This window comes from Nerophis lumbriciformis, linkage group LG21, assembly GCF_033978685.3.
Source record: "Nerophis lumbriciformis linkage group LG21, RoL_Nlum_v2.1, whole genome shotgun sequence".
NCBI classification, from domain to species: domain Eukaryota; kingdom Metazoa; phylum Chordata; class Actinopteri; order Syngnathiformes; family Syngnathidae; genus Nerophis; species Nerophis lumbriciformis.
In genome coordinates this window covers 3,190,053-3,212,359 of record NC_084568.2, presented here as the reverse complement: position 1 = coordinate 3,212,359, position 22,307 = coordinate 3,190,053, and the positions used below count along the sequence as shown (strand labels likewise).

General features: G+C 32.7%; 1 protein-coding gene across 3 annotated transcripts in view; it reads right to left on the bottom strand.

Moving 5' to 3' along the window:
• The window catches only part of vps50 (VPS50 EARP/GARPII complex subunit), a 421,495-nt gene extending 403,578 nt beyond the window's left edge, over positions 1-17,917 (bottom strand). For all 3 annotated transcript variants that reach the window (XM_061983218.1, XM_061983220.1, XM_061983219.1), the window contains exons 1-2: positions 17,775-17,917; positions 17,487-17,555 (exon numbers count right to left, since the gene is read on the bottom strand). In XM_061983218.1, the coding sequence (XP_061839202.1) occupies positions 17,487-17,555; positions 17,775-17,807 (102 nt within the window). In that variant the 5' untranslated portion in view covers positions 17,808-17,917. The remainder of the gene's footprint in view (positions 1-17,486; positions 17,556-17,774) is intronic.
• Positions 17,918-22,307: the final 4,390 nt, after the last annotated feature.

The following is a 22,307-nucleotide window of genomic DNA, read 5'->3' as shown; positions in this document are numbered from 1 at the left end:
AAGCTTAATTCCTTCTGTGACGGCGCTCTTAACTCAAAACACTTGCATCTCAAATCTGCAACTCCAAATCAAATGAATTAACATCAATTAACATGGCACACGCCTTTTAAAAAGAAAAAGCAACTTTTAGATTGGAAATACTGTATAAAAAAAAAACAACTAAATAATATACTACAAACAAAAACAGTTGAAATAATGTAATAATAATGCAGTGTCCAAAATGGGGTCCCAGTCATAAAAATAAGGTCCCACAGTAAATTTTTGGGGTCCCCACTTTTTTGTAAGCGTTTTGAAAACAAATAATAAATATATGCATTATCCTGTTATATCTCACATTCTATATCAGTGGCCTAGAGGGTCCACCCTGAGATGGGTAGGTTGTGAGTTCATACCAAAGACTATAAAAATGGGAGCCATTACCTCCCTGCTTGGCACTCAGCATCAAGGGTTGGCATTGAGGGTTAAATCACCAAAAATGATTCCCGGGCGCGGCCACTGCCCACTGCTCCCCTCACCTCCCAGGGCCCCAAATGCAGAGAATAATTTCGCCACACCTAGTGTGTGTGTGTGACAATCATTGGTACTTTAACTTTAACTTATATTGTGTTTTGGAAAAAGGTTGTCCTAAACGTTACTTAGTTCATTAAAAAAATAATAAAAAATAAAAAATTGAATGCATATGTGAATTTATTCAGTTAAAAACATTCATTCACTTTCTTCTTTCCTATATGATTCTAAACTTTACCGCTGCCACCCCAAAATCAAAGTTTTCTGGCTGACGAGGACCACTGACACATCTCATCTCTGCATATTTAACTAGAATACCCTTATGATCATTACATATATCAACATCAAGTCCCTACTGCATACTTGCCAACCCTCCGGAATTTTCCGGGAGACTCCCGAAATTCAGCGCCTCTCCCGAAAACCTCCCGGGACAAATATTCTCCCGAAAATCTCCCGATTTTCAGCCGGAGCTGGAGGCCACGCCCCCTCCAGCTCCATGCGGACCTGAGTGAGGATAGCCTTTTTTCACGACAGGATGACAAGAACTAAATCATCCAGACTAGAGATAAATTGTATTGTTATGTTTATCTTACCTAAAAATAAATATATTTATTAATTAAAAAAAAAAAAAAAATACATTTTTACTATATTTTGCTAAAAACATCAAAATTAATTGTATTTTTATTTGTATTCTTTCTGACTCCTTATTACATCCAGCCATAGAATTATACATTAAAATAAACATATTTTAAATAATTAATTTTAAATTATCATAATAATTCATTTAAAATGACCATATTTAATTATTAAAATAATTGCTTGTTTATCAACAACTTTAGCATTGTATTCATTACATTTTGAAGCTCTCAGAAGCCAAGTTATGTTATATTCCTTAATATTTATTTATGCAAGTTTGAAGTATCAATTATCTAAACACAGTTTTTTTTTGCATATTTTCAGGATGTATATATATATATATATATATATATATATATATATATATATGTATGTATGTATGTATGTATGTATGTATTAGAGATGCGCGGATAGGCAATTATTTCATCCGCAACCGCATCAGAAAGTCGTCAACCATCCACCATCCACCCGATGTAACATTTGATCAGAACCGCATCCGCCCGCCATCCGCCCGCACCCGCCCGTTGTTATATATCTAATATAGACGATGCAAGGCATTAGTGAGGTTATAAAGCTTTTGCCTGTTAAAGAAAGGAGACTGATCCAATGCAGCACAGACATTCGCGTGCCACGCTGTCACGACCCAGACGCACACCAGTGCGCAATCATATGGGAGCCGCGCTGAGCGCACCTCCAAGCGCGTCTCGCTGCCGGCGACGGCCGGGTATGGGCCCGACGCTCCAGCGCCATCCATTTTCAGGGCTAGTTGATTCGGCAGGTGGGTTGTTACACACTCCTTAGCGGGTTCCGACTTCCATGGCCACCGTCCTGCTGTCTATATCAACCAGGGTGAGCCCCACCCCTTTCGTGAGCGCACTGCGCGCGGCGGAGTGACCCCTGTTACGCGCCCCCGGCAACAGGGGTGGCGGGCAGGTAAGCTGCGCGGGCGGAGCGCGCGGAGTGACCCCTGTTACGAGCCCCCGGCCACGGGGGTGGCGGGCAGGTAAGCTGCTTACCTGCTGCGCGTGACGCCGGCCGCGGCGAAGGCGGACGAGACGGGGTGTCGGTGCGGTGGGCGCGGTGGTGACCCTGGACGTGCGTCGGGCCCTTCTCGCGGATCGCCTCAGCTACGGCTCCCGGTGGGGCCCTCTCGGGGGAAGGGGCCTCGGTCCCGGACCCCGGCGAGGCGTCGGGGGCCTTCTCCGCTCCGTAAAAGTGTCCATCTCTTTTTTTTTTTTTCTTCTGTTGTGGCATATGCTGCAGGTGCCTGCTCGTTTTTCGTATGTGGGTAACAACATTTAACTATGTATATATATTTCCCAATTGGTTTAACTGCCACCCGCCTGAATCTATTTAAAATCTAATTTTTTTTTATTTCAACCGCCCGACCCGACCCGACCCGCAGATAAAATCTAATTTTTTTTTATTTCATCCGCCCGATCCGCGGATAATCCGCGGACTCCGCGGTTGTGCCCGCAAACCGCGCATCTCTAGAGCCAGTGCCATCATCAAGGACAGCACCCACCCTGGCTCTGACCTGTTCCACCTGCTGCCCTCTGGGAAGCGCTACAGGTGCATTAAAACCAAAACAAACAGGCTAAAGAACAGCTTCTTCCCCAGGGCCATAACCATCCTGAACGGACTGCCCCATTGTCCCTCATAACTGCCTTCTCTTCGGTGCAATAACCCATTCCACCAACCACCCTGTTTTTTTTGTGTTTTTTTTTCATGTATATATTAATTTCACACCATATTCATTGCACTTCTACATTTTTTATATTTCTATATATTTGCACATTGTTTTTCTAGCATGCACACATCGCACTGTATGGAATGGCCTCAATCTCGTTACCTTGCGTAATGACAATAAAGCTGATTCTGATTCTGATTCTGATTCTGATGTATGTATGTATGAAATACTTGACTTGGTGAATTCTAGCTGTCAATATGCTCCTCCCCTCTTAACCACGCCCCGCCCCACCCCTGACCATGCCCCCCGCCCCCCACCTCCCGAAATCGGAGGTCTCAAGGTTGGCAAGTATGCCCTACTGTACTGTTTACTTGTTGAAAAACCCTTTACAAAGCAAAAATCTAGCCAAACGACCACTTTGCTGCTGCCAAAAAATTGATTTTAAGTAATATTTTGATACTGACAAATCTTATCTCTGTATATTCTACTAGAATACCCTTATGAACATTACATCTATCAACATCAAGTACCTACTGCACTGCTTACTTGTTGAAATACCCTTTTTAGGGCAAATATCTACCCAAACGACCACTTTGCTGCTGATAAAAATTTATATGAAGGGTATTTCAATAATTAAACAGTACAGTAGGTACTTGATTTTAATATATGTAATACTCATAAGGGTATTCTAGAAAAATATGCAGAGATGAGATGTGTCAGTATCAAAATATTACTTGAAATCCATTTTTGGCAGCAGCAAAGTGGTCATTTGGGTAGATTTTAGCTGGAAAAAGTAAACAGTACAGTGGGTACTTGATTTTGATATATGTAATGCTCATAAGGGTGCTTGAAGCTCATGGAGAGATTACCAAGAGTGTGCAAAGCAGTAATCAGAGCAAAGGGTGGCTATTTTGAAGAAACTAAAATATAAAACGTGTGTGCAGTTATTTCACCTTTGTGAAGTGTGTTCATTCATAGTTTTGATGTGACAATCTACAATGTAAATAGTCTTGAAAATAAAGAAAAAGCATTGAATGAGAAGGTGTGTCCAAACTTTTGAAACTATGAATTAGTTTGTTTGATTAACCGAGTAGTAGGATATAACAATTTGTAGCCTAAACATGCATATTTTAGGGAAAGGAGCTGAAATAAACAACCATTTTTATGCTCTTTTTTCCAATACATGCACATCAGCAACTTTAAAATTGCACTTTCTACATGTGTGCATTAATAAATAATACCAATTAAAAACCTCTCAGCTGTTCACTGCCACACAGATTACAGCACACACACACGCCACCGCTCTCATGTACGCTCTTTTGCAGCGATCGTACAGAAACTACAGTACAGGCCAAAAGTTTGGACACACCTTCTCATTCAGCGCGTTTTCTTTATTTTCATGACTATTTACATGCTTGAAGCTCATGGAGAGAATGCCAAGAGTGTGCAAAGCAGTAATCAGAGCAAAGGGCGGCTATTTTGAAGAAACTAGAATATAAAACATGTTTTCAGTTATTTCACCTTTTTTTTGTTAAGTACATAACTCCACATGTGTTCATTCATAGTTTTGATGCCTTCAGTAACAATCTACAATGTGAATAAGGGGTGTCAAATGTATGGCCCGCGGGCCGAATCAGGCCCGTGAACAGGTTTTATCCGGCCCGCGAGATGAGTTTGCTAAGTATAAAAATGAGCGGAAATTTTTGAATGAAAGAAACAGCTGTTCTAATGTGTCCATTAGATGTCGCAATTAGAGATGTCTGATAATATCGGACTGCCGATATTATCGACCGATAAATGCTTTAAAATGTAATATCGAAAATTATCGGTATCGGTTTCAAAAAGTACAATTTATGACTTTTTAAAACGCCGCTGTGTACACGGACGTAGGGAGAAGTACAGAGCGCCAATAAACCTTAAAGGCACTGCCTTCACGTGCCGGCCCAATCACATAATATCTACGGCTTTTCACACACACAAGTGAATGCAATGCATACTTGGTCAACAGCCATACATGTCACACTGAGGGTGGCCGTTTAAACAACTTTAACACTGTTACAAATATGCGCCACACTGTGAACCCACACCAAACAAGAATGACAAACACATTTCGGGAGAACATCCGCACCGTAACACAACATAAACACAACAGAACAAATACCCAGAACCCCTTGCAGCACTAACTACACATAAAAAGAGTATTAGATGACATTTACCTTGCATAAAAAGAGTATTAGATGACATTTATCTTGCATAAAAAGAGTATTAGATGACATTTACCTTGCATAAAAAGAGTATTAGATGACATTTACCTTGCATAAAAAGAGTATTACATGACATTTACCTTGCATAAAAAGAGTATTACATGACATTTACCTTGCATAAAGAGTATTAGATGACATTTACCTTGCATAAAAAGAGTATTACATGACATTTACCTTGAATAAAAAGAGTATTAGATGACATTTACCTTGCTTAAAAAGAGTATTAGATGACATTTACCTTGCATAAAAAGAGTATTACATGACATTTACCTTGCATAAAAAGAGTATTACATGACATTTACCTTGCATAAAGAGTATTAGATGACATTTACCTTGCATAAAAAGAGTATTACATGACATTTACCTTGAATAAAAAGAGTATTAGATGACATTTACCTTGCTTAAAAAGAGTATTAGATGACATTTACCTTGCATAAAGAGTATTACATGGCATTCTTGCATAAAAAGAGTATTAGATGACATTTACCTTGCATAAAAAGAGTATTAGATGACATATACCTTGCATAAAAAGAGTATTAGATGACATTTACCTTGCATAAAAAGAGTATTACATGACATTTACCTTGCATAAAAAGAGTATTAGATGACATTTACCTTGCATAAAAAGAGTATTAGATGGCATTTACCTTGCATAAAAAGAGTATTAGATGACATTTACCTTGCATAAAAAGAGTATTAGATGATATTTACCTTGCATAAAAAGAGTAGTAGATGACATTTACCTTGCATAAAAGGAGTATTACAAGATATTTACCTTGCATAAAAAGAGTATTAGATGACATTTACCTTGCATAAAAAGAGTATTAGATGACATATACCTTGCATAAAAAGAGTATTAGATGACATTTACCTTGCATAAAAAGAGTATTAGATGACATTTACCTGGCATAAAAAGAGTATTAGATGACATTTACCTTGCATAAAAAGAGTAGTAGATGACATTTACCTTGCATAAAAGGAGTATTACAAGATATTTACCTTGCATAAAAAGAGTATTAGATGACATTTACCTTGCATAAAAAGAGTATTAGATGACATATACCTTGCATAAAAAGAGTATTAGATGACATTTACCTTGCATAAAAAGAGTAGTAGATGATATTTACCTTGCATAAAAAGAGTAGTAGATGATATTTACCTTGCATAAAAAGAGTAGTAGATGACATTTACCTTGCATAAAAGGAGTATTACAAGATATTTACCTTGCATAAAAAGAGTATTAGATGACATTTACCTTGCATAAAAAGAGTATTAGATGGCATAAAAAGAGTATTAGATGACATTTACCTTGCATAAAAAGAGTATTAGATGACATTTACCTTGCATAAAAAGAGTATTAGATGACATTTACCTTGCATAAAAAGAGTATTAGATGACATTTACCTTGCATAAAAAGAGTATTAGATGACATATACCTTGCATAAAAAGAGTATTAGATGACATTTACCTTGCATAAAAAGAGTATTAGATGGCATAAAAAGAGTATTAGATGACATTTACCTTGCATAAAAAGAGTATTAGATGACATTTACCTTGCATAAAAAGAGTATTAGATGACATTTACCTTGCATAAAAAGAGTATTAGATGGCATAAAAAGAGTATTAGATGACATTTACCTTGCATAAAAAGAGTATTAGATGACATTTACCTTGCATAAAAAGAGTATTAGATGGCATAAAAAGAGTATTAGATGGCATAAAAAGAGTATTAGATGACATTTACCTTGCATAAAAAGAGTATTAGATGGCATAAAAAGAGTATTAGATGACATTTACCTTGCATAAAAAGAGTATTAGATGGCATAAAAAGAGTATTAGATGACATTTACTTTGCATAAAAAGAGTATTAGATGACATTTACCTTGCATAAAAAGAGTACCGGTATTAGATGACATTTACCTTGCATAAAAAGAGTGTTAGATGACATTTACCTTGCATAAAAAGAGTATTAGATGACATTTACCTTGCATAAAAAGAGTATTAGATGACATTTACTTTGCATAAAAAGAGTATTAGATGACATTTACCTTGCATAAAAAGAGTATTAGATGACATTTACCTTGCATAAAAAGAGTATTAGATTACATTTACCTTGCATAAAAAGAGTATTAGATGACATTTACCTTGCATAAAAAGAGTATCAGATGACATTTACCTGGCATAAAAAGAGTATTAGATGACATTTACCTTGCATAAAAAGAGTATTAGATGACATTTACCTTGCATAAAAAGAGTATTAGATGACATTTACTTTGCATAAAAAGAGTATTAGATGACATTTACCTTGCATAAAAAGAGTATTAGATGACATTTACCTTGCATAAAAAGAGTATTAGATGACATTTACCTTGCATAAAAAGAGTATTAGATGACATTTACCTTGCATAAAAAGAGTATTAGATGACATTTACCTTGCATAAAAAGAGTATTAGGTGACATTTACCTTGCATAAAAAGAGTATTAGATGACATTTACCTTGCATAAAAAGAGTATTAGATGACATTTACTTTGCATAAAAAGAGTATTAGATGACATTTACCTTGCATAAAAAGAGTATTGGATGACATTTACCTTGCATAAAAAGAGTATTAGATGGCATTTACCTGGCATAAAAAGAGTATTAGATGACATTTACCTTGCATAAAAAGAGTATTAGATGACATTTACCTTGCATAAAGAGTATTAGATGACATTTACCTTGCATAAAAAGAGTATTAGATGACATTTACCTTGCATAAAAAGAGTATTAGATGACATTTACCTTGCATAAAGAGTATTAGATGACATTTACCTTGCATAAAAAGAGTATTAGATGACATTTACCTTGCATAAAAAGAGTATTAGATGACATTTACCTTGCATAAAAAGAGTATTAGATTACATTTACCTTGCATAAAAAGAGTATTAGATGACATTTACTTTGCATAAAAAGAGTATTAGATGGCATAAAAAGAGTATTAGATGACATTTACCTTGCATAAAAAGAGTATTAGATGACATAAAAAGAGTATTAGATGACATTTACCTTGCATAAAAAGAGTATTAGATTACATTTATCTTGCATAAAAAGAGTATTAGATGACATTTACCTTGCATAAAAAGAGTATTAGATGACATTTACCTTGCATAAAAGGAGTATTACAAGACATTTACCTTGCATAAAAAGAGTATTAGATGACATTTACCTTGCATAAAAAGAGTATTGGATGACATTTACCTTGCATAAAAAGAGTATTAGATGGCATTTACCTGGCATAAAAAGAGTATTAGATGACATTTACCTTTCATAAAAAGAGTATTAGATGACATTTACCTTGCATAAAGAGTATTAGATGACATTTACCTTGCATAAAAAGAGTATTAGATGACATTTACCTTGCATAAAAAGAGTATTAGATGACATTTACCTTGCATAAAAAGAGTATTACATGACATTTACCTTGCATAAAAAGAGTATTACATGACATTTACCTTGCATAAAAAGAGTATTAGATGGCATTTACCTGGCATAAAAAGAGTATTAGATGACATTTACCTTGCATAAAAAGAGTATTAGATGACATTTACCTTGCATAAAAAGAGTATTAGATGACATTTACCTTGCATAAAAAGAGTATTAGATGACATTTACCTTGCATAAAAAGAGTATTAGATGACATTTACCTTGCATAAAAAGAGTATTAGATGACATTTACCTTGCATAAAAAGAGTATTAGATGACATTTACCTTGCATAAAAAGAGTATTAGATGACATTTACCTTGCATAAAAAGAGTATTAGATGACATTTACCTTGCATAAAAAGAGTATTAGATGACATTTACCTTGCATAAAAAGAGTATTACATGACATTTACCTTGCATAAAGAGTATTAGATGACATTTACCTTGCATAAAAAGAGTATTACATGACATTTACCTTGAATAAAAAAAGTATTAGATGACATTTACCTTGCATAAAAAGAGTATTAGATGACATTTACCTTGCATAAAAAGAGTATTAGATGACATTTACCTTGCATAAAAAGAGTATTAGATGACATTTACCTTGCATAAAAGGAGTATTACAAGACATTTACCTTGCATAAAAAGAGTATTAGATGACATTTACCTTGCATAAAAAGAGTATTAGATGACATTTACCTTGCATAAAAAGAGTATTAGATGACATTTACCTTGCATAAAAAAAAGAGTATTAGATGACATTTACCTTGCATAAAAAGAGTATTAGATGGCATAAAAAGAGTATTAGATGACATTTACCTTGCATAAAAAGAGTATTAGATGACATTTACCTTGCATAAAAAGAGTATTAGATGACATTTACCTTGCATAAAAAGAGTATTAGATGACATTTACCTTGCATAAAAAGAGTATTAGATGGCATAAAAAGAGTATTAGATGGCATAAAAAGAGTATTAGATGACATTTACCTTGCATAAAAAGAGTATTAGATGGCATAAAAAGAGTATTAGATGACATTTACCTTGCATAAAAAGAGTATTAGATGGCATAAAAAGAGTATTAGATGACATTTACCTTGCATAAAAAGAGTATTAGATGGCATAAAAAGAGTATTAGATGGCATAAAAAGAGTATTAGATGACATAAAAAGAGTATTAGATGACATTTACCTTGCATAAAAAGAGTATTAGATGGCATAAAAAGAGTATTAGATGACATTTACCTTGCATAAAAAGAGTATTAGATGACATTTACCTTGCATAAAAAGAGTATTAGATGACATTTACCTTGCATAAAAAGAGTATTAGATGACATAAAAAGAGTATTAGATGACATTTACCTTGCATAAAAAGAGTATTAGATGGCATAAAAAGAGTATTAGATGACATTTACCTTGCATAAAAAGAGTATTAGATGACATTTACCTTGCATAAAAAGAGTATTAGATGACATTTACCTTGCATAAAAAGAGTATTAGATGACATTTACCTTGCATAAAAAGAGTATTAGATGGCATAAAAAGAGTATTAGATGGCATAAAAAGAGTATTAGATGACATTTACCTTGCATAAAAAGAGTATTAGATGGCATAAAAAGAGTATTAGATGGCATAAAAAGAGTATTAGATGACATAAAAAGAGTATTAGATGACATTTTCCTTGCATAAAAAGAGTATTAGATGGCATAAAAAGAGTATTAGATGGCATAAAAAGAGTATTAGATGACATTTACCTTGCATAAAAAGAGTATTAGATGGCATAAAAAGAGTAGTAGATGACATTTACCTTGCATAAAAAGAGTATTAGATGGCATAAAAAGAGTATTAGATGGCATAAAAAGAGTATTAGATGACATAAAAAGAGTATTAGATGACATTTTCCTTGCATAAAAAGAGTATTAGATGGCATAAAAAGAGTATTAGATGACATTTACCTTGCATAAAAAGAGTATTAGATGGCATAAAAAGAGTATTAGATGACATTTACCTTGCATAAAAAGAGTATTAGATGGCATAAAAAGAGTATTAGATGACATTTACCTTGCATAAAAAGAGTATTAGATGGCATAAAAAGAGTATTAGATGGCATAAAAAGAGTATTAGATGACATAAAAAGAGTATTAGATGACATTTACCTTGCATAAAAAGAGTATTACATGACATTTACCTTGCATAAAGAGTATTAGATGACATTTACCTTGCATAAAAAGAGTATTACATGACATTTACCTTGCATAAAGAGTATTAGATGACATTTACCTTGCATAAAAAGAGTATTAGATGACATTTACCTTGCATAAAAAGAGTATTACATGACATTTACCTTGAATAAAAAAAGTATTAGATGACATTTACCTTGCATAAAAAGAGTATTAGATGACATTTACCTTGCATAAAAAGAGTATTAGATGACATTTACCTTGCATAAAAAGAGTATTAGATGGCATAAAAAGAGTATTAGATGACATTTACCTTGCATAAAAAGAGTATTAGATGACATTTACCTTGCATAAAAAGAGTATTAGATGACATTTACCTTGCATAAAAAGAGTATTAGATGACATTTACCTTGCATAAAAAGAGTATTAGATGGCATAAAAAGAGTATTAGATGACATTTACCTTGCATAAAAAGAGTATTAGATGACATTTACCTTGCATAAAAAGAGTATTAGATGGCATAAAAAGAGTATTAGATGACATTTACCTTGCATAAAAAGAGTATTAGATGGCATAAAAAGAGTATTAGATGACATTTACTTTGCATAAAAAGAGTATTAGATGACATTTACCTTGCATAAAAAGAGTACCGGTATTAGATGACATTTACCTTGCATAAAAAGAGTGTTAGATGACATTTACCTTGCATAAAAAGAGTATTAGATGACATTTACCTTGCATAAAAAGAGTATTAGATGACATTTACTTTGCATAAAAAGAGTATTAGATGACATTTACCTTGCATAAAAAGAGTATTAGATGACATTTACCTTGCATAAAAAGAGTATTAGATTACATTTACCTTGCATAAAAAGAGTATTAGATGACATTTACCTTGCATAAAAAGAGTATCAGATGACATTTACCTGGCATAAAAAGAGTATTAGATGACATTTACCTTGCATAAAAAGAGTATTAGATGACATTTACCTTGCATAAAAAGAGTATTAGATGACATTTACTTTGCATAAAAAGAGTATTAGATGACATTTACCTTGCATAAAAAGAGTATTAGATGACATTTACCTTGCATAAAAAGAGTATTAGATGACATTTACCTTGCATAAAAAGAGTATTAGATGACATTTACCTTGCATAAAAAGAGTATTAGATGACATTTACCTTGCATAAAAAGAGTATTAGGTGACATTTACCTTGCATAAAAAGAGTATTAGATGACATTTACCTTGCATAAAAAGAGTATTAGATGACATTTACTTTGCATAAAAAGAGTATTAGATGACATTTACCTTGCATAAAAAGAGTATTGGATGACATTTACCTTGCATAAAAAGAGTATTAGATGGCATTTACCTGGCATAAAAAGAGTATTAGATGACATTTACCTTGCATAAAAAGAGTATTAGATGACATTTACCTTGCATAAAGAGTATTAGATGACATTTACCTTGCATAAAAAGAGTATTAGATGACATTTACCTTGCATAAAAAGAGTATTAGATGACATTTACCTTGCATAAAGAGTATTAGATGACATTTACCTTGCATAAAAAGAGTATTAGATGACATTTACCTTGCATAAAAAGAGTATTAGATGACATTTACCTTGCATAAAAAGAGTATTAGATTACATTTACCTTGCATAAAAAGAGTATTAGATGACATTTACTTTGCATAAAAAGAGTATTAGATGGCATAAAAAGAGTATTAGATGACATTTACCTTGCATAAAAAGAGTATTAGATGACATAAAAAGAGTATTAGATGACATTTACCTTGCATAAAAAGAGTATTAGATTACATTTATCTTGCATAAAAAGAGTATTAGATGACATTTACCTTGCATAAAAAGAGTATTAGATGACATTTACCTTGCATAAAAGGAGTATTACAAGACATTTACCTTGCATAAAAAGAGTATTAGATGACATTTACCTTGCATAAAAAGAGTATTGGATGACATTTACCTTGCATAAAAAGAGTATTAGATGGCATTTACCTGGCATAAAAAGAGTATTAGATGACATTTACCTTTCATAAAAAGAGTATTAGATGACATTTACCTTGCATAAAGAGTATTAGATGACATTTACCTTGCATAAAAAGAGTATTAGATGACATTTACCTTGCATAAAAAGAGTATTAGATGACATTTACCTTGCATAAAAAGAGTATTACATGACATTTACCTTGCATAAAAAGAGTATTACATGACATTTACCTTGCATAAAAAGAGTATTAGATGGCATTTACCTGGCATAAAAAGAGTATTAGATGACATTTACCTTGCATAAAAAGAGTATTAGATGACATTTACCTTGCATAAAAAGAGTATTAGATGACATTTACCTTGCATAAAAAGAGTATTAGATGACATTTACCTTGCATAAAAAGAGTATTAGATGACATTTACCTTGCATAAAAAGAGTATTAGATGACATTTACCTTGCATAAAAAGAGTATTAGATGACATTTACCTTGCATAAAAAGAGTATTAGATGACATTTACCTTGCATAAAAAGAGTATTAGATGACATTTACCTTGCATAAAAAGAGTATTAGATGACATTTACCTTGCATAAAAAGAGTATTACATGACATTTACCTTGCATAAAGAGTATTAGATGACATTTACCTTGCATAAAAAGAGTATTACATGACATTTACCTTGAATAAAAAAAGTATTAGATGACATTTACCTTGCATAAAAAGAGTATTAGATGACATTTACCTTGCATAAAAAGAGTATTAGATGACATTTACCTTGCATAAAAAGAGTATTAGATGACATTTACCTTGCATAAAAAGAGTATTAGATGACATTTACCTTGCATAAAAGGAGTATTACAAGACATTTACCTTGCATAAAAAGAGTATTAGATGACATTTACCTTGCATAAAAAGAGTATTAGATGACATTTACCTTGCATAAAAAGAGTATTAGATGACATTTACCTTGCATAAAAAAAAGAGTATTAGATGACATTTACCTTGCATAAAAAGAGTATTAGATGGCATAAAAAGAGTATTAGATGACATTTACCTTGCATAAAAAGAGTATTAGATGACATTTACCTTGCATAAAAAGAGTATTAGATGACATTTACCTTGCATAAAAAGAGTATTAGATGACATTTACCTTGCATAAAAAGAGTATTAGATGGCATAAAAAGAGTATTAGATGGCATAAAAAGAGTATTAGATGACATTTACCTTGCATAAAAAGAGTATTAGATGGCATAAAAAGAGTATTAGATGACATTTACCTTGCATAAAAAGAGTATTAGATGGCATAAAAAGAGTATTAGATGACATTTACCTTGCATAAAAAGAGTATTAGATGGCATAAAAAGAGTATTAGATGGCATAAAAAGAGTATTAGATGACATAAAAAGAGTATTAGATGACATTTACCTTGCATAAAAAGAGTATTAGATGGCATAAAAAGAGTATTAGATGACATTTACCTTGCATAAAAAGAGTATTAGATGACATTTACCTTGCATAAAAAGAGTATTAGATGACATTTACCTTGCATAAAAAGAGTATTAGATGACATAAAAAGAGTATTAGATGACATTTACCTTGCATAAAAAGAGTATTAGATGGCATAAAAAGAGTATTAGATGACATTTACCTTGCATAAAAAGAGTATTAGATGACATTTACCTTGCATAAAAAGAGTATTAGATGACATTTACCTTGCATAAAAAGAGTATTAGATGACATTTACCTTGCATAAAAAGAGTATTAGATGGCATAAAAAGAGTATTAGATGGCATAAAAAGAGTATTAGATGACATTTACCTTGCATAAAAAGAGTATTAGATGGCATAAAAAGAGTATTAGATGGCATAAAAAGAGTATTAGATGACATAAAAAGAGTATTAGATGACATTTTCCTTGCATAAAAAGAGTATTAGATGGCATAAAAAGAGTATTAGATGGCATAAAAAGAGTATTAGATGACATTTACCTTGCATAAAAAGAGTATTAGATGGCATAAAAAGAGTAGTAGATGACATTTACCTTGCATAAAAAGAGTATTAGATGGCATAAAAAGAGTATTAGATGGCATAAAAAGAGTATTAGATGACATAAAAAGAGTATTAGATGACATTTTCCTTGCATAAAAAGAGTATTAGATGGCATAAAAAGAGTATTAGATGACATTTACCTTGCATAAAAAGAGTATTAGATGGCATAAAAAGAGTATTAGATGACATTTACCTTGCATAAAAAGAGTATTAGATGGCATAAAAAGAGTATTAGATGACATTTACCTTGCATAAAAAGAGTATTAGATGGCATAAAAAGAGTATTAGATGGCATAAAAAGAGTATTAGATGACATAAAAAGAGTATTAGATGACATTTACCTTGCATAAAAAGAGTATTACATGACATTTACCTTGCATAAAGAGTATTAGATGACATTTACCTTGCATAAAAAGAGTATTACATGACATTTACCTTGCATAAAGAGTATTAGATGACATTTACCTTGCATAAAAAGAGTATTAGATGACATTTACCTTGCATAAAAAGAGTATTACATGACATTTACCTTGAATAAAAAAAGTATTAGATGACATTTACCTTGCATAAAAAGAGTATTAGATGACATTTACCTTGCATAAAAAGAGTATTAGATGACATTTACCTTGCATAAAAAGAGTATTAGATGGCATAAAAAGAGTATTAGATGACATTTACCTTGCATAAAAAGAGTATTAGATGACATTTACCTTGCATAAAAAGAGTATTAGATGACATTTACCTTGCATAAAAAGAGTATTAGATGACATTTACCTTGCATAAAAAGAGTATTAGATGGCATAAAAAGAGTATTAGATGGCATAAAAAGAGTATTAGATGACATTTACCTTGCATAAAAAGAGTATTAGATGGCATAAAAAGAGTATTAGATGACATTTACCTTGCATAAAAAGAGTATTAGATGGCATAAAAAGAGTATTAGATGACATTTACCTTGCATAAAAAGAGTATTAGATGGCATAAAAAGAGTATTAGATGGCATAAAAAGAGTATTAGATGACATAAAAAGAGTATTAGATGACATTTACCTTGCATAAAAAGAGTATTAGATGGCATAAAAAGAGTATTAGATGACATTTACCTTGCATAAAAAGAGTATTAGATGACATTTACCTTGCATAAAAAGAGTATTAGATGACATTTACCTTGCATAAAAAGAGTATTAGATGACATAAAAAGAGTATTAGATGACATTTACCTTGCATAAAAAGAGTATTAGATGGCATAAAAAGAGTATTAGATGACATTTACCTTGCATAAAAAGAGTATTAGATGACATTTACCTTGCATAAAAAGAGTATTAGATGACATTTACCTTGCATAAAAAGAGTATTAGATGACATTTACCTTGCATAAAAAGAGTATTAGATGGCATAAAAAGAGTATTAGATGGCATAAAAAGAGTATTAGATGACATAAAAAGAGTATTAGATGACATTTTCCTTGCATAAAAAGAGTATTAGATGGCATAAAAAGAGTATTAGATGGCATAAAAAGAGTATTAGATGACATTTACCTTGCATAAAAAGAGTATTAGATGGCATAAAAAGAGTAGTAGATGACATTTACCTTGCATAAAAAGAGTATTAGATGGCATAAAAAGAGTATTAGATGGCATAAAAAGAGTATTAGATGACATAAAAAGAGTATTAGATGACATTTTCCTTGCATAAAAAGAGTATTAGATGGCATAAAAAGAGTATTAGATGACATTTACCTTGCATAAAAAGAGTATTAGATGGCATAAAAAGAGTATTAGATGACATTTACCTTGCATAAAAAGAGTATTAGATGGCATAAAAAGAGTATTAGATGACATTTACCTTGCATAAAAAGAGTATTAGATGGCATAAAAAGAGTATTAGATGGCATAAAAAGAGTATTAGATGACATAAAAAGAGTATTAGATGACATTTACCTTGCATAAAAAGAGTATTAGATGGCATAAAAAGAGTATTAGATGACATTTACCTTGCATAAAAGAGTATTAGATGACATTTACCTTGCATAAAAAGAGTACTAGATGACATTTACCTTGCATAAAAAGAGTATTAGATGACATAAAAAGAGTATTAGATGACATTTACCTTGCATAAAAAGAGTATTAGATGGCATAAAAAGAGTATTAGATGACATTTACCTTGCATAAAAAGAGTATTAGATGACATTTACCTTGCATAAAAAGAGTATTAGATGACATTTACCTTGCATAAAAAGAGTATTAGATGACATTTACCTTGCATAAAAAGAGTATTAGATGGCATAAAAAGAGTATTAGATGGCATAAAAAGAGTATTAGATGACATTTACCTTGCATAAAAAGAGTATTAGATGGCATAAAAAGAGTATTAGATGGCATAAAAAGAGTATTAGATGACATAAAAAGAGTATTAGATGACATTTTCCTTGCATAAAAAGAGTATTAGATGGCATAAAAAGAGTATTAGATGGCATAAAAAGAGTATTAGATGGCATAAAAAGAGTATTAGATGGCATAAAAAGAGTAGTAGATGACATTTACCTTGCATAAAAAGAGTATTAGATGGCATAAAAAGAGTATTAGATGGCATAAAAAGAGTATTAGATGACATAAAAAGAGTATTAGATGACATTTTCCTTGCATAAAAAGAGTATTAGATGGCATAAAAAGAGTATTAGATGACATTTACCTTGCTGGGGATCCTCAGGTTCTCTACAGGACTGAGGTCTGTTATGCTCTCCTGGGGACTTTTCAGGCCCTGTTAAAAAACAAAAACAAAAGCAGAACACATTGACTTGAGAAGTGTAATATAATCACACAGTTTGTCAGTGTTACTTCGACCTATTTTGACTGCACAGGTTAATTTCACCTTATTGTTACATTCACCTGTCACCATTAGCCTGCTAGCTGTCCAAGCTAGCTGGCTATATAGCAGTTTGATACAAACACCAGGCCGGTCGTTGTGTAGTTTACTTGCCTGCCGGGCCATAAGAGACTTGATCTTCTGCATGGTGCCTCCAGAAAATGTCCAACTAGCTCACAGGCGACAAACAATTACGTTTTCGTGTCAACGACGCGCCTCCATCAAACACAAGCAGGAAGCCATGGTTTTGTCACGTGACCGACGAGCCAGGAAGTGTTTTGCCTGAGACGTGCAAGGCATTATGGGAAATGTAGTTTTTTTTTGGACTGCCCTATTTCAGTTAGCTATTGAGATGTATGTTCTTTTAGGCTGTATTCATGGATATATATGTATATTTATATGTATTTTTGTGACAAAAATTTTTTTTATACCTGAGATGAAGAGTATTGTTAATATATTTTTAGTAAATTAATTGTTGTAAAGATTATGATGACAAGAAACATAGGTAGTCCATTTATGTATACCTGGTGGGAGTAAATAAGTTCTTCCCACTCCTTTTTGTACGATAAACCTAATTATTAGGCATTGTTTTTTTAATGTGAAGTATGAGTTTCTATAGCTGTACTTTACTGTAATGTTATTATGATTAGTTGTATTTATTTTGTTATGTTTTGGTTTTTAGCATGTCCGAAATAAACTACGACTACAAATACAAAACTTTTACTACAAGTACTTTTGTATTATTTTATTTCTAAGTATTTGAGTGATAATAGTTTACAATTGCAGATGGTAGTAGAATAACTGATATATTTATAAATTATATATATATATATATATATATATATATATATATATATATATATATATATATATATATATATATATATATATATATATATATATATATATATATATATATATATGCCGGGGCGGCATGGCGTAGTGGGTAGAGCAACCGTGCCAGAAACCTGAGGGTTGCAGGTTCGCTCCCCGCCTCTTACCATCCAAAAAATCGCTGCCGTTGTGTCCTTGGGCAGGACACTTCACCCTTTGCCCCCGGTGCCACTCACACCGGTGAATTGAATGATAGGTGGTGGTCGGAGGGGCCGTTGGCGCAAATTGCAGCCACGCTTCCGTCAGTCTACCCCAGGGCAGCTGTGGCTATGAAAGTAGCTTACCACCACCAGGTGTGAATGATTGATGGGTTCTACATGTAAAGCGACTTTGGGTACTTAGAAAAGCGCTATATAAATCCCAGTTATTATTATTATTATTATTATATATGTATGTGTGGGAAAAAAAATCACAAGACTATTTCATCTCTACAGGCCTGTTTCATGAGGGGGGTTCCCTCAATCATCAGGAGATTTTAATGGGAGCATTCACATACCATGGTTTATATAGGGCACAGAGTGGGTGGGTACAGGCTGGCGTAGGGGCGTGGTGATTGGCTCATGTGTTACCTAGGAGGTGTTTCCGTCTGTGGCGGCATGCTGTTACAATTTCGCTGCGCTTGTTGAGGGATGACAGGTCTGGACGGTAAATAATAAACAGTTTCTCTTTCAAGCATAGGTTGCATCTTTTATTACCACTATTGTTCAAAACCAGATGGAACAATCACAAGGCTTCTTTCAGGAACCAAAACCTGCGGAATACCACAGAACTCAGCAAACACATTTGGGACCTCAAAGACAATAATGTTGAATATTCAATAACATGGCAAATTCTTGCATCCAGCACACCTTACAATAGTGGTAATAAAAGATGCAACCTATGCTTGAAAGAGAAACTGTTTATTATTTACCGTCCAGACCTGTCATCCCTCAACAAGCGCAGCGAAATTGTAACAGCATGCCGCCACAGACGGAAACACCTCCTAGGTAACACATGAGCCAATCACCACGCCCCTACGCCAGCCTGTACCCACCCACTCTGTGCCCTATATAATCCATGGTATGTGAATGCTCCCATTAAAATCTCCTGATGATTGAGGGAACCCCCCCTCATGAAACAGGCCTGTAGAGATGAAATAGTCTTGTGATTTTTTCCCCACACATACATATGTATATATATATATATATATATATATATATATATATATATATATATATATATATATATATATATATATATATATATATATATATATATATATACATATATATATAATTTCCTAAATTGTGAAGTAACCTGTTATTTTGACATGACAGTGTCAGTAATCACAGAAAAAGACAGCACAGCATATTTTCCATTTTTTCAGTATATGCTTTCTTATTTGTATCTATATAGTTTTAGACAGATAAGTAATTTACATGTGAAAAGTTTAAATCAGGGGAGAAAAAATTCCATCTCAGTGAAAAAGTTAATACAATCTGATATAATCCTAACACATAAATAACTACTGAGAACTGTATCTATTTATTTATTAATTTGTCTATTCATTCATTCATTTACTTTGTTTGTGTTGGGCACCAGAAATGAAAAAACAATTATTATGTATTAATGTATTACTTCTAATAGGAAAGAATCCTCCCAAAGAATTCTGAATGGTGTGTTTCTTCTATTTCAAACAATAACACATCTTATTGCATAAAGAATACAATAATGAGTTGTTTATTTACAACTCACCCTCTGGGCATTCTCTCGATGAGCTTCAAGAGAAAACCTGAAGTGGTTTTCCAATATGCTGTTGTTGTTTTGTTGCTAACAAACAAACAACAGACTGGCAAGGTAATGATAATTGTGTCAGTGAATTGTCACTATGTAAATAAACACAGCGTATGACTTCATGCCAAACAACCTATTCTTCAAACAGGATCTGGATTATGGAGCATTCAAATTATTAATGCATAAATCCACTCTGATCCTCCTTTTAATTGCACCCTTTGGCAATATTTTGGTTTAAAAGCAGTTCCAGCAGGTTAATGAAGCCTCCGGCTATTTCCCAGTCAAATGAGTGTGATTGTTAGACATTCATCCACAGCGAGGAGCCTCCCTCTAAGCATACATGAAGACACCTGCACAGACACTCAGTCACACGGACATTTTTACACCTTTATTTAGTGATTTTATTACTGTTATGTCATGGTTATTTAAATGAATTGACAGGGAGATGAATCATAGAGTCTATACCACATACTGTATGTTCAAGCTCTCCTGATAAACTCTATCATAAAACGTTGATTGTACATACATGTCCTTTAAAACTGACTTTGAAACAACTTTGCAAAAGGTAGTTGTATTTGTCAATTGAGACAACGTTAGATCCACGTTGTTGGTTGGGAAATTACCCAAATTTCAAAGGTCAAACCAACGTCACAACCAAACATTGAATAAGCCTTGTCAGAAAGCATGTTGTTTCAACGTTGTATTTGTGTTGTAGAATATTGGTTAAAAAATGACCTAAATGACCAAAATTCAATGGTTAATCGTTGATTAAACGTGGTCAAAAAGCATGTTGTTTCAACGTTGTGTTTGTGTTGTAGAATATTGGTTAAAAAATGACCAAAACTCAATGGTTAAACGTCGTCAAAAAGCATGTTGTTTCAAAGTTGTGTTTGTGTTGTAGAATATTGGTTAAAAAATGACCAAAATGACCAAAATTCAATGGTTAATCGTTGATTAAATGTCGCCAAAAAGCATGTCGTTTCCACGTTGTATTTGTGTTGTAGAATATTGGTTAAAAAATGACCAAAATGACCAAAACTCAATGGTTAATCGTTGATTAAACGTCGACAAAAAGCATGTCGTTTCAACGTTGTATTTGTGTTGTAGAATATTGGTTAAAAAATGACCAAAATGACCAAAACTCAATGGTTAATCGTTGATTAAATGTCGTCAAAAAGCATGTTGTTTTAACATTGTGTTTGTGTTGTAGAATATTGGTTAAAAAATGACCAAAATTCAATGGTTAATCGTTGATTAAACGTCGTCAAAAAGCAGGTTGTTTCAACGTTGTGTTTGTGTTGTAGAATATTGGTTTAAAAAAATGACCAAAATTCTACGTTCAAATTAACGTCAGAATCCGACGTTGATTAAACGTCGTCAAAAAGCATGTTGTTTCAACATTGTGTTTGTGTTGTAGAATATTGGTTAAAAAATGACCAAAATGACCAAAATACAATGGTTAATCGTTGATTAAACGTCATGTTGTTTTAACGTTGTGTTTGTGTTGTAGACTTTTGGTTAAAAAATGACCAAAATGACCAAAATTCAATGGTTCATCGTTGATTAAACGTCGTCAAAAAGCATGTCGTTTCAACGTTGTGTTTGTGTTGTAGAATATTGGTTAAAAAATGACCAGAATTCAATGGTTAATCGTTGATTAAAAGTCGTCAAAACACATGTTGTTTCAACGTTGCGTTGGTGTTGTAGAATATTCGTTAAAAAATGACCAAAATTCAATGGTTAAACGTTGATTAAACGTCGTCAAAAAGCATGTTGTTTCAATGTCTTGTTTGTGTTGTAGAATAATGGTTAAAAAATGACCAAAATGACCTAAATTCAATGGTTAATCGTTGATTAAATGTCGTCAAAAAGCATGTCGTTTTAACGTTGTATTTGTGTTGTAGAATATTGGTTAAAAAATGACCAAAATTCAATGGTTAATCGTTGATTAAAAGTCGTCAAAAAACATGTTGTTTCAAC